This window comes from Protopterus annectens, chromosome 9.part0, assembly GCF_019279795.1.
Source record: "Protopterus annectens isolate FY-2018-M chromosome 9.part0, PAN1.0, whole genome shotgun sequence".
NCBI classification, from domain to species: Eukaryota; Metazoa; Chordata; order Ceratodontiformes; family Protopteridae; genus Protopterus; species Protopterus annectens.
Window position 1 is genome coordinate 617206914 of NC_056743.1, and position 13371 is coordinate 617220284.

The following is a 13371-nucleotide window of genomic DNA, read 5'->3' on the forward strand; positions in this document are numbered from 1 at the left end:
AAGTCTTTAATTGGCTTGTGGCTAAGAGGTATCCCATCATGCAACAGGCTCATTCCCCTGATCTTGTTTGCTGCAAGCGCATGCACACACACACACACACACACACACACACACACACACACACACACACACATACTGAGAAGAAGAACAACCCCGACCGAAAGGACCACTGACACCTAGAGACTATACCTCCAGGTCCTCACGGAGGGGGTAGGAGGGAGGGTTAGTAACAATGTAAGGTGAGATGGACTACATACATCGAACGTTATGGTGAGTACATAACTTCTTGATGTTATGTAGTCCAATCTCACCTTCATTCTTAACCCTGGGACAGCATCCCTAGCACCTTGACCTTGGGTGGCTCAGTGAAAAATACTCTTGAGCACTGTGGAACCAAAGGAAGATCTGTCTCTAGAGACCAGATCTAACTTTTAGTGACTAATAAAAGAATGAGGTGAAGCCCATGTTGCTGCAGCACAAATATCATCCATGGACATCCTAGCCTGAAATGCAGTAGAGGTAGCCACAGATTGTGTAGAATAAGCCTTCACATTAAAGGGTAAATTCTTTGCCACTGGAACCATAAATAAATGAGATGCAACTGGAGATCCAGCGAGACAAGGTTACTTTGGAGACAGGAAACCCAAGTCTAATGTCTGAAAATGAGACAAACAATTGATCTGATTTCCTGAAATATTTTGTCCTATGTAAATCGAAACGCAATTGTCGATGAACATCTAGCTGATGAAACTTAAATTCTGCCTTGTTAGAAAGTTCAGGAAAAAACACAGGCAAATCAATGGATTGGTTGACATTGACAACAGAAGCAACCTTTGGAATAAAAGGAGGACTGGTTCTTAAGGAGACCCTGTCTTTGTGAAACACCAGATAAGGTGGCTTAATCGATAAAGCTTGGCGCTCAGAGACCCGCCTAGCTGAAGTTATGGCTACCAACAATACTGTCTTCCATGACAAGAACCTTAGGTCACACGTAGCTGCGGGCTCAAAGGGAGCTGAAGTGAACACTAGGGAAGACTGCAATCCAAATTGCAGCTTGCTACAGATCCCCCACCATGCCCCAAGATTCTCACTACACCTTTCTAAACATACTGGAAAATATTAAGATACAACCAAACACCCTAATACTGGCTGATTTCAACTACCCTGCCATTAACTGGGAAATTACTCGTATACCAACACCTTTGCCAAACAGTTCTTGGAATTCATAAATTCCAATGCCCTGGATAAACTAATCCATAGTCCCACCAGGGGCTCCAATATCCTGGACCTGGTCATTACCAACATGGGAAATCGATGCTCCACATCAGTGGCCAACCCCACGTTGCGTTAGGTCTGACCATAAGCTAATCACCTTTGATATCCACATCCCACCCCCATCCCCCAGTAAGGAAACATCTGTAAAAAACTTCTCCAAGGCCATCTTAATGCTACTCAAGTCAGAATTGACAAACTTCATGACACCCATGCAGATGGGAACTGAAAGTTCGACTGCCGAATCCTACACTAAAGCATTATACGAGCTCATCCACTCGTGCATGAATCGTGCCACCCAAAATAGAACCAAAGCGCTCTCCTCCAAAAAAAGGAAGCCAATCTGGTGGTCCCCTGTCATAAACAAACTATACAACACAAGGAAGAAACTGTTGCTGAAAAGAGGAAAATCCCAGGACGCAAAAAAACTCCCTTACCAGCCTCAGTAAGAAGCTGAGATCCCTCATAAAATCCTCCAAAGCTAGTTAGAAAAATAAAAATGCCAACGATTCCAAAGACAACCACAAGGCATTCTATAGCTATGTCAAGAATCTAAATGGCAATGCTCAAATCTGCTCCGAGCTACAACAGAATGACATTAAATATACTGATCCCAAGGATGCTAATATCCTTGCAGATCGATTCAGTGACAACTTCACCCCCTTCTCACCCCCAAAAGGACCCATTTCAATACAGAAAGATTGCCAAATTCTGGTAATCATGGCCATGCAGATGAAAACCGCACTCTCCATAGCTAAGAATACAGCATCCATGGGACCAGATGACATTCCGGGCTGTGTACTGCATGAACTACAAAATGAACTGGCACCTCAACTATGTGTCATGTTTAATCACAGCCTCACCTCAGGCTTCATGCCCATTGAGTAGCGCACAGCTACAGCTATCCCACTCCACAAGGGGGAATCCACCTTGGATCCTGGGAACTACCATGCCATCAGTCTGACGAGCCTGATCTGGAAGGCCTGGGAACGTATTATCATGGAACTTATAAACAAAGACATTGGCAACCTTCAAACACTGGACCCCACCCAGTTTGGGTTCATGAAGGGCGGATTGTGTCTCCTGAACCTGATTGACTTCTTCAAATCAGTTTCCAGAGCTGTGGACAAGGGTAAGGCAGTCACACAGCCTATCTGGACCTCGCCAAGGCCTTCGATGCCATCCCCCACTCTGGAATCATAGATAAACTTACTAAGCTGGGCATAAATCCCTACATCAGTCGATGGGTTGCCAACTGGCTTACTAACAGAACCTGCACTGTAAAAGTAGCCGACTCCAAATCCAGCTCCAGACAAGTGGAGTACCGCAGGGTTCAGTCCTGGGACCGGTCTTGTTTGGCATCTACTTCTCTGAAGTACAGGACAACACTGAGGGACTCTGGCTAACAAAGTTCAGAGATGACTGCAAACTGGGAGCCATTACTGAATACACAAATTATGTGGATATTCTACAAAAGGGCCTTACAGAAACAGATGCTTGGTGCCAGAGCAATAGGCTCAAGCTCAATGCCAAGAAGTGTATAGTTATCCCCATTGGAAAAAAACAAGTACCCATGAATTACTACATAGGTGGCAGTACACTAAACACCGAAATTGTGATTAGAGACTTAGGAACACAGGTGGACAGTGGTCTCACCTTCGATAACCACATCGCCACAACAGTCAGGAAATCTTTCTATGTGACACACCTCATCACTAAGGGCTTTTCATCCAGAAAAAGGAGGTCATTGTCCCCTGTACTCATCCCTCATTAGACCCATCATAGAGTACAACACCCCATTTGGTATGTACCTCACAAGACATCTGCAACTGGAAAAGGCCGCAGAAACACCTCACTAAAAGAATCACAGGCCTAAAGCAGATGACCTATGCTGACCAACTAAAAAAACTCCAGCTATACTCTGTTGCATATCGTCTACTCAGAGGCGATCTCTGCTCAACATGAAAGGCCATGTCAAACCCAGAGCTGTTGGACATGCTACACTTAAAGAAATCCCAATCCATCAGAGCCACACACTCCAGGGACCTAAACCTTGTCATCACAATGAACAAAACATGCTGGAGTGATAGGTTCCTGACCCAGAGATTGCCCATACATGTCAAGCAGAGCGCCTCCATGGTCCTCTTCAAAAAGAACCTTGATGACTGGATGGGAGATAGGAAATTTACGCCAGGGATCACGTCAGTCCTTGTGGGAAGAAATAGTCAGGGAATTGTTATGGTTAGGCTTGTATAGGCCGTAGGGTCGATAGCCTAGTACCAACCTATGAAACTATGTTGTCTTTGCAGTTGCACCTGTACCAACTGCTCATCCCAAGATGAGAGCGAAAGAATCAGTCACTCATTCCCAGCCTTCCTGGTTGGCTCTCCCAGTGTCCACATCATTAATCAAACTTAGGTCACCTCAGCCAACATCAGAGCTTTATCACTCTACACCACAGAGCTAGTTGCACATCAAAAAGCTTCTTGAAATTAGTCACTGGTGAAGTGTGACAGAGCACCCTGTAACAAGCCTAGCAGCAGTGCTCATGCACTGGCAATCCTTGATTCAGACCGAGAAATGGGAAGCCATCTTTAGGAAGAAGCAAACTGAAAATACAACACATGGGACCAAATGGCAGGCTCTCTGTCAGCAATGGGGAAGAGTCACGAGTCTCCGATCACCACAGGAACAACATATTTCAGGGAGGGTATTGCTGTCAGTGTAGCAGCTAGTAATTTCAACCCAGGATTCATTTCCATGAAAGAAGAGATACCCAGAACCCTCCCTGATGGATCTCTAATGGCTCAGACAATATTCAGATGCTGACCCAGAGGTGGCTCTCTCACCGACAGAACAAGGTGTTAACATTATAGAGAAGACAAACCTGAGGCCAGGACTGCTGATAAGCTATGCCTGATGCCCAAATTGTCTCAGGTCTCCTAAATGACCTGAAAAAGTGAATGATGAACTAGACCTTTCCTTCAAGAGACTTATTTTCCTTGGTCCTTTTGAAAGGTCTACATCTGTAAGGTACTCCATGGTAAGAAAGGCCATAAAACTTTGCCTGTGATGGAGAATGATAATGTTAAATCACTGACCCCGACAAAGGTTGACATTACGTAAAGTTTTCATGTAGAATAAAATTGGACCTATCTTGCAAGATGGACCACACAGACACATCATAGATTCAATGGCTTACACTTTCTCTTCACTAATGAATGCGCATAGTGCAGTGGCTACATTGCCTTGTACCTAGAAATAGAAAATGTCAGAAGCACCATGGAGTCATATCTCATGTAAATGCAAATTAAGTCCTGTTGAGTTCACCCTCTAAAAATGTTGCATATCCTAATAAATGTATCAGCTCTTGCTCATCAACTTGCATACCTTTTACCTTATTTATAGTTACTTATATAACTCCGCTGAGATTATGTTCTCTTGCTTACCTGAGTGTGTTCTCTGGAGAGTTCAAAGGAATATAACTGGGTAAGTGAGGCATCTTTTTCTGATGTTGGGATTTCTAGACAAAAAAAAAAAAAAAAAACAGTCAAATGCATTTAATTTTGCTGTTATCTATTATATAAACCACACATCTTGTGGATAGTGGACAGCTGCAAATGAAGAAAGGTGGCCCCATTTTGCTCAAAGTTCTACTGGAGTTTCACATGAGAGCTACACAATCTGTTCTTAATCCTACAAAAACTAACACACATTTCCAGAAATCCGCTGTGGTGGTGCTGCAGTAGTGTTGTCGCCTCACAATAAGACGCTGTCCGGTTCGACTCTCAGTTAAAGCATCTTCTGCGTGGAGACATGCGTGAATGGGCATACCTTCGTTGAAGGTTGTGCGTCAGGGCTGGCAACTCGGTACGTAAAAATCAACTGCCAATCATTAGCGGACCAGAGTTCCGCTGTGGCGACCCCTAACCGGGAAAAGCCGAAAGTCACAACATCAGCACAGTGTAAATACAGTCTTATTTAACAGCAAATTAGTTAAAACAGTCACTGCTTTAAACTACCTACCACAAAGCCAGTAGAAGAGCTGGAACATGGTCAAATGGCGCCCTAGGCAGTGTAATGGACCAGCTCCATACATAAAATAATTACACATATTCTTTGATTTACCTTCCTGATTGCTTTAAATATTTCTTGTCTTACACTGCATTTCTTGTTTAATACAATATCATTTGTTAGACTGCATTTTAAACATGCATTTTGAAATTTTATTTCAGTAAGCAGTGAAACAAAATGTATGAACGAATAATGAGAAAAGTATCCATTTCAGAACATTTCAAAAATAAAAAGCCACTCAAACTGCTATTATTATAATTCATCCAACATCTGTAATCAACAATTATGGCCACTTTATCGACTTTGTACAAAGAACATGCCCAATTTTGATAAAATGGCCACAATAAAATATTCCAATTTGCTTTACACAGAGGGAAACTAGTCTTACAAAAACAGCCCAATGATTTTTTAACTATCACCTCAGCAGGGTCATTAATTTATATCCACAGACATTCCCCAAACTCAGCAATTATACCAACATTGTTGACTGCATCCCTTTCAGATGCCTGTGTCAGAAATTAATACCAACAATAATGAAGTCAGACATTTCAAATTTATCACACAAACACATAGTAGCCAAAATATTCCAGCTGAACTCATACAAACATGCATACTAGCACTGCAAAAACCATCTAATGCTGCTCTAAAGGTATTATGTGAAAGCTTCATTAATAAGGTCAGCATACATTTTAAGTTACAGAAAGTTTTATTTTCGAATACATACAGCTTCCCCACCTTCATTTTAAACAGCAACTTTATTGAGTTTTAAAACAGCTGTAACAAACTGCTGCAAGACTTCTTTTTTTATAAGATATTAAGGTATAAGCTGTCAGTACATTGATTGAATAAAAATAAATTTAACAGGGTTTGGTTTAAAAAAAAAGTTAACATTCCAGCTTTGTAGCAGACAACTCAGAAGCCTATCCTATGTTATGTTTATGCTTGCATACTCACATCTGATTTTAACTATATGGAGAAGACGAGGTTTAGATACATATTATGTATGAGGTCATATAGCTCTGAGGAGAGAAATGTACACTTCTGTATGATAGTGTGAAGCTGAAGGAAGGGTGCACATATAAACCTGAAATCCCTTGGTAGTATAGCTTGCATCAAAATTAACAACATTTTAACCTATTGACAACATATGTATGCAATATGGCTGCCTATAATTGATTACACGTATGTACAGGTAATTAAATTAAGTTTATCTCATCAAGAATTTAAATTTGGTATACCCCTAAGTAATAAAGATAACAGCAACATTGACATGAACAACAAGCTTTTATACACAACATACAGAACAACTCAAGTAAAAGGTTATCCCACATGTCCTAAACAATGGTTTAGCAATAAATCACAATAGTCGATGTAGTATATTATGTACATTTTATTTATTTATTTATTTTACATTTGTTGAAGTTTTAGTGTGTGGTTTGCATGAAATTTTCATCAAACCAGGAATGTTTTATTCCATGTTAGAGGATGAAAAATGTTTTTAACTTAGATTTTTAATACTAGTTTTAGAATGTTTCTCCATAACAAATTGTACATATGTTAGACCTGTAGTCAATGTACTAAACCATTGTTCATTAGTTTTTAAACCATTTGTTCTTAAATATGCCAAGATATAAATGTATTTCACTAAAGGCTAATGGGCTGAATAACCCTTTAGAAAGAAACTTCTTAAATAAGTATTTAACATTACATAAAGCAGATATTGTCTTCTTGTAAGAAACATATATTTTGACTAAAGATTTAGACAGGTTGCACATAAAGAACTATTTAATTTTACTAAGTTCTCATTTCAGTTTGAAAGGAAGAGGTATTCTTATCCTTTGGAATAAAACACTATGTCTACCTAAAATAGTTGACACTTATTCTGATAAGAATGGTATGCTGGGACTGGTGGCAATTAAAACTGGAGTCCTGGAATAGGCTCTAAAACAACCAAGAAGTATCTAGACATTATGCCATTACATTCAAAAGGAAATGTGACAGCTAGAGACTTTAACTGTATTTTATCAGGTAAAGACACCACTAATGAGACAAGAGTCTATCTTTTACGGCAAAATATCCAAATCATTATACAGGTTTAATGAATATAAGGAATATTTTAGACTTAGAACTACAAAGCTCTTTAATGTACACACACTACTTCTTCAGATGTGGAACACAAACCAATATTGATTAAGTTTCTGTATCAAATGAGCTTTATTCAAAAACAGAAGACTTATTAATAGTTTTGTCCCTTCATCTGACCATAATGCCATTACATTCACTCTAACTTTTAGCTCAAATATCTTAATTCATTGTCAAAGGTTACCTGCATATACAATTAAAATAAAAGGTTTTAATGATTGGTTTTTGAGAGAAATGAATCAATTCATGGAATTTAGTAACAAAGGGGAAGTGACAAATGCTATATTATGGGACACCCTAAAGTCTATTTATTTGGTAAAGTTAAGCACGGCTATAGTTGTAAAAGGAAAGAGTGGGATAAGGACTTGATTACTCTGCAATCTAATATAGATAAAAAAGAAGTTATGTGCTTACCATAACGTTCCGAGTAGTTGTTCATTTGTCTTCAACCTGTGGGTTCCCAGATCCGTATTGTATCCGACTCAGCTGCATATCCAGCATCTGATCCAAGCTCAAAGCTCCTCCCCTTACCCATAAGGCTCCTGTCTACTTCCTCTCTTCAGATCGAGTTTGTTGCCCAATCCAGTACCATCATCCGACCAAACAGAGACTTGTCCATACCAGAACACCATCTCAAGGATAAAAGATACGCTATGGAGGTGACTTCCATTACACTTAGGAGACACCAGCAGTTCACCCAAGGCCGGAGTAAGGAGCGAGGGATGGTTGAAGACAAATGAAGAACAACTACTCAGATGGAACGTTATGGTAAGTACATAACTTCTTTATCTGAAGTAGATGTCTTCATTTGATCTTCAACCTGAGGGACAGAGTCCCCAGCTACCAAACACCTGGAAGGCCCCCATGGAAGGATATTCCAGAGCATGGCAGAGCCAAAGGATACCCTGTTCCTGGATACAATGTCCAATTTATAATGTGAGATGAAGATATGGGATAAGGACCAAGTGGCCACAGAACAAATATCATTTAATGAAACCCTGGAACAAAAAGCTGCTGATGTGGCCACAGACTTGGTGGAATGCGCTTTCACCTGACTTGGTGGGGAAATCCCCCTAGTTAAATATGCCTGAATAATATACTGAGAAATCCAATGGGTAATGATGACTTTAGAAATTGGTTTCCCTAAAAAGGGTTTGGAGCATGAAATGAAAAGTTGGTCAGATTTACAAAAGGTTTTTGTTATGTGAAAGTAGAAATGTAACTGTCTGTGCACATCTAGTAAATGTAATTTGTATTCCCCCTTGTTTTGAAAATTTGGAAAGAAGAATGGGAGGTTGCTTACCTGATTAATGTTTGCCTCTGAAGGTACTTTAGGTAGAAAAGACTGGATTAGTACACAAAGACACCCTGTCCTTATGAAAAATCATATAAAGGGTTTTGATCGATAGAGCCTGAAGTTCTGAAACTCTCCTAGCGGAAGTAATGGCAACCAGAAAGGCAGTCTTCCAGGAAACAAACTGCATATCCACTGAAGCTGCAGGTTCAAAGGTAGGCGAGACTAATGCTTGCTGTAGTAGGGTAAGATCCCACAGTGGCATAGGGTCCTTTATCGAGGGGGGGGGTACCTTTGAGGAAGGCCGTACAAAGCTTTGAAGATGTTAAGGAAGTCATGTTATCCCCCACATGATAATTAGAAAATGCCGCAAGTTGGACTTTGACAGTAGAAAAACTAGCACCTTGTTGAAAAATTCCCAATAAAAATTCCAATACCGCAGGAACTGGAGCCGTGAAAGGATCTAATGCACGCTGAGAGGCCCAGATAGAAAAATGGTTCCATTTGCTGGAGTACACTTTTCTGGTGGAAGACTTATGAGCTGCCACTAGAATTCTTTTGATGGGAGAAGATAATCCAGGAGTCCTGACTATCATGGGAATTGAAGCAGCCAAGCAGTGAGCTTTAGACTGTCCAGGTCTGGATGGGGAATCCCTGAGGGATGAGATATGAGATACAGAAAGTACAGTTTTGTACCTACCATAAATGTAGATGTCCGATAGGTATGCATCTGCAGTCCTTACATATGGATTGTCCTACCTCAGGCAGCCCTTCGGTCGGCCGGATTCCAAAGTCTGGGTCCGGCGTCGGCTGATGTCGCCCTTTTCCCTGACGTCAGAGCGCCTGGGGTATAAAAACGTCAGCCGACGCCATCTTCCTCAGTTTTTCTTGCCCCAGATGCCAGGTGCCCTCTAAGGTAGGCTAAATTTGGAGAGATGCAAAAATTCCAAACATGCACAGCAATATAAAACAAATACACCATAATAGATAACCCCAGCTAGCTAGAATGAGGGATAAGTACCCAAGGAATACCGGAGAGGGGTAGGAGGGAGGGAAAGCCTGACTGCAGATGCATACCTATCGGACATCTACATTTATGGTAGGTACAAAACTGTACTATGTCCTTCAAGGATGCATCTGCAGTCCTTACATATGGGTAGAATACCATAGCCAAGCTGGGGGTGGTAGGACCTAAGAAAAGGATGGTGTAGCTAAAATGCCCTGCAGGACTGCAGTAGCAAAGCCTACTCTGGATCTGGAATATAAAGGTAAGTTGTAATGCTTGGAAAATGTATGCACGGAGCTCCATGTAGCAGCTTCTAAAATATCCTTTGTAGCCACCCTCTCTTAAGAAGGCTGTGGAGGCGGCTGTGGCCCTGGTGGAATGAGGTCTAATGTTAGCTGGCACAGGTTTGCCATGAAAAGAGTAACAGAATCAAATGCAATTCCCTATCCATTTTGAAATTGTCTGTTTGGAAATTGCTTTTCCTTGTACACCAGCAGCATATGCTACACAGAGCTGGTCAGTTTTTCTGTAAGTCTTAGTTCTGTCCAAGTAGTAGCGCAACTGTCTGTGAATGTCCAGGGTATGCAGAAGTTTCTCTCCTTTATTTTGTGGATTTGGAAAGAAGGTAGGCAGGTGAATAGCTTGGTTCAGTGAGACCCTGGATACCACCTTTGGCATGAATGAAGGATTGGTTCTCAATGAGACTCTGTCCTGATGAAAAATAAGAAATGGTTGTACTGCCATGAGGGCCTGTAACTGAGATACTCTTCTTGCTGAGGTTATGGCCAGAAGGAAGGCAGTCTTCCAAGACAGGAACTGTAGTTCTGAAGATGCTGCTGGTTCAAATGGAGGTAGAGTTAATTTTTCCAACATGAAGTTAAGGTCCCATGTAGGCAATGGTGGTTTCCTTGGAGGGTTGATGTTTTTTATCCCTCTTAGAAACTGCCTTAGCAGAGGATGAGAAAATACAGGTGGATCAGTGTTGTACTCTGCTGAAATTGCTGAAGCATGAATTTTTATGGAAGAGTAAGAAAGGCCATTATGGAGCATTTCTGCCACGTATTCCAGGATATGTGGAATGCTCATCACTGTCGGATCTTGGCCGTTTGTGATGGTCCAAGTGCAAAATCTTTTCCATTTTGCTGAATATGCCTTTCTTGTGGAAGGCCGCCGAGCTTCCATGATGATATCCTTTACTCTCTTGGATAGTTTATCCTGGCGAGGAGTCAAGGTATTTTCCAGGCTGTCAGCTGCAAGGTTTTTAGGCTGGAGTGCAGAGTTTTGTAATTGTGCTGTGTCAGAAGAAGTGGCCATTGTGGTAGAGGCCACGGATTTGTGCGAGACATGCTCCTTAACAGTGGGTACCAGTGTTGTCTTGGCCAGTCTGGAGCTATCAGAATCACTTTTGGTTGTTCTGTCCTGATCTTCAGTAAGACCTTGGTCATTAACGGAAGAGGTGGGAATGTATATACCGTTAGAGTATTCCAGCTGAAAGAGAGAGCGTCCACTTTCCATGCTTGTGGATGGTATGTCCTTGTGCATAATTTCTTCAGTTGATGGTTGTGGTGGGAGGCAAAGAGATCTATGCCCGGCCTTCCCCATGATTGTGTTATCTGAAGAAAGGTGTCTGGGTGCAACATCCATTCATGTGGATCCATGATGTTTCTGCTTAGGCTGTCCGCCAGTACATTGTCTTTTCCTGGTACAAACTGAGATTGCAGCTCTATACTGAAAGTTCCCAAAGATTCATTGCCAGTCTGCAAAGAGGGTGAGAATGGGTACCTCCTTGCTTGTTTATGTACCACATAACGGTGGTATTGTCTGTCCTTATTAGCAGGTGGCCTTGATGCAGTAAGTGGTCGAAGACCTCGATTGAATGTATCACTGCCAGCATTTCCTTTTGGTTTATGTGCAGGCGCAATTCTTTTTGTGTCCATTGCCCTTGAATGCATCTGCCCTCCATGTGCGCTCCCCATCCATGGCCTGAGGCGTCCATTGTAATGGTTTGGCTGATATTTGGTTTGCTTAAAGGCAGGCCCATGTTTGACTGGCTTGCTTGAGCCCACCACAGAAATTCCTTTTGAAGGCATGGAATGAGGGGGATCAAAGCTTCTAGGCTGTGACTGTGTTGAGACCATAGACTCCCTTAGGTACCATTGTAGTTTCCTCATATGCAGCCTTGCTTGTGGAGTCAGAAGAATGCAAGATGCCATGAAACCCGGGGCCTGCAGGATTTTCCTTGCAGTCAGCTGGGTTTGGTTTGTCAGATTTCTGAAATAATCCGGAAGTTGCTCTTGTTTTTCTTCTGTGAGGAAAGCCATTTGGGTGGTTGTATCTAGTTTTGCACCCAGAAAAATTATTCTTTGGGATGGAACAAGTCTTGATTTCTGAAAGTTGACTGTGTATCCCAAGGCCCGAAATAGGTGGATGGCATAATTCAAGTGTTTTACCAATGTTTGTTGGCTGTCCACTTGTATAAGGCAGTCATCCAGGTATGGGTATATATGAATCCCCTGAAGTCTGCAATGTGCAATTACTGATGCCAGGCATTTCGTGAATACTCTGGGCGCAGTAGATAAGCCAAAGGGCAATGCTGAGAATTGATAATGCTCTGAACCTGCAAGAAATCTGAGGTGTCTTCTGCAACTTTGTCTGATAGGGACATGCAGGTATGCCTCCTTGAGGTCTAGAGTTACCAGCCAGGACCCCTTGCCCAGCATGGGAAGGAGTTGCTGTAAGGTCAGCATTTTGAATTTTGGCACAATGAGATAAGTATTCAGTGCGGGCAAGTCCAGAATAGGCCTCCATTGCTTTTCTTTTCTTGGGACAAGGTATAGTCTGGAATAAAATCCTTGGCCTTGTTCTGTGAGAGGAACCTTTTCTATTTCTTTCATTTGCAGTAAGTTGGAAATTTGCTCGAAAGCCTCTGCCCTTTGATTTGGTGGCAGGTTTGGCATGCCTTGTCTTGTTGGTAATGTATGAAAGTGGAATCTGTATCCTTTGTCTATTATTTGCAGTGTTCATTTGTCCCTTGTAATACTGTGCCAATTTTCTGAGAATAAAGATAGCTTTCCGCCCAAACGTGCTTCCAATTGAGCCCTGGTTGGCGGGGTCAAAGTCAAGTCATTGAGCAGCAGTTGTAGGTCCTGCACTACCTCTCTGGTTAGGAGGCTGCCATTGACGTCCTCTGTAGGAGCCTCTAGCTTGCCCTCTACCTCTGGCATGCCTGTTTTTGCCTCTTTGAAATCTGTCTGTGTCTGGAAAGGACCAATTCTTAGAAGGCCAATTTCTGCTGAATCTTGGTGGTTGGACCTGGAGGAAATCTTTGACTGTCTGTACTGATTTGGCCTTTTCCTCAAATTTCTTTAAGACCCCTTGAGCCGTGGAACCAAATAACTTTTGTTTTTCCAGTGGTGCATCCAGAAGCTTTGCTTTAACATGATCTGGCAGTGTTTGTTCCTTCAGCCAAGCATGTCTATGTATGACTGCACCTGTCATTGCTGACCTACATGAAGCTTCCAATGCATCATAACCACACTGTAAGAAATGGTTGCTAACCTGCTGGGAGTTATGCACCAGATCC

At 41.9% G+C, this 13371-nt stretch overlaps 1 protein-coding gene across 1 annotated transcript in view; it reads right to left on the minus strand.

The window, feature by feature from the left end:
• LOC122811369 (cyclic AMP-dependent transcription factor ATF-6 beta-like) overlaps positions 1-13371 on the minus strand; it is a 1192927-nt gene that overhangs the window by 304689 nt on the left and 874867 nt on the right. The window contains exon 13 of the mRNA XM_044083167.1: positions 4722-4795. Within this exon, the coding sequence (XP_043939102.1) occupies positions 4722-4795 (74 nt within the window). The remainder of the gene's footprint in view (positions 1-4721; positions 4796-13371) is intronic.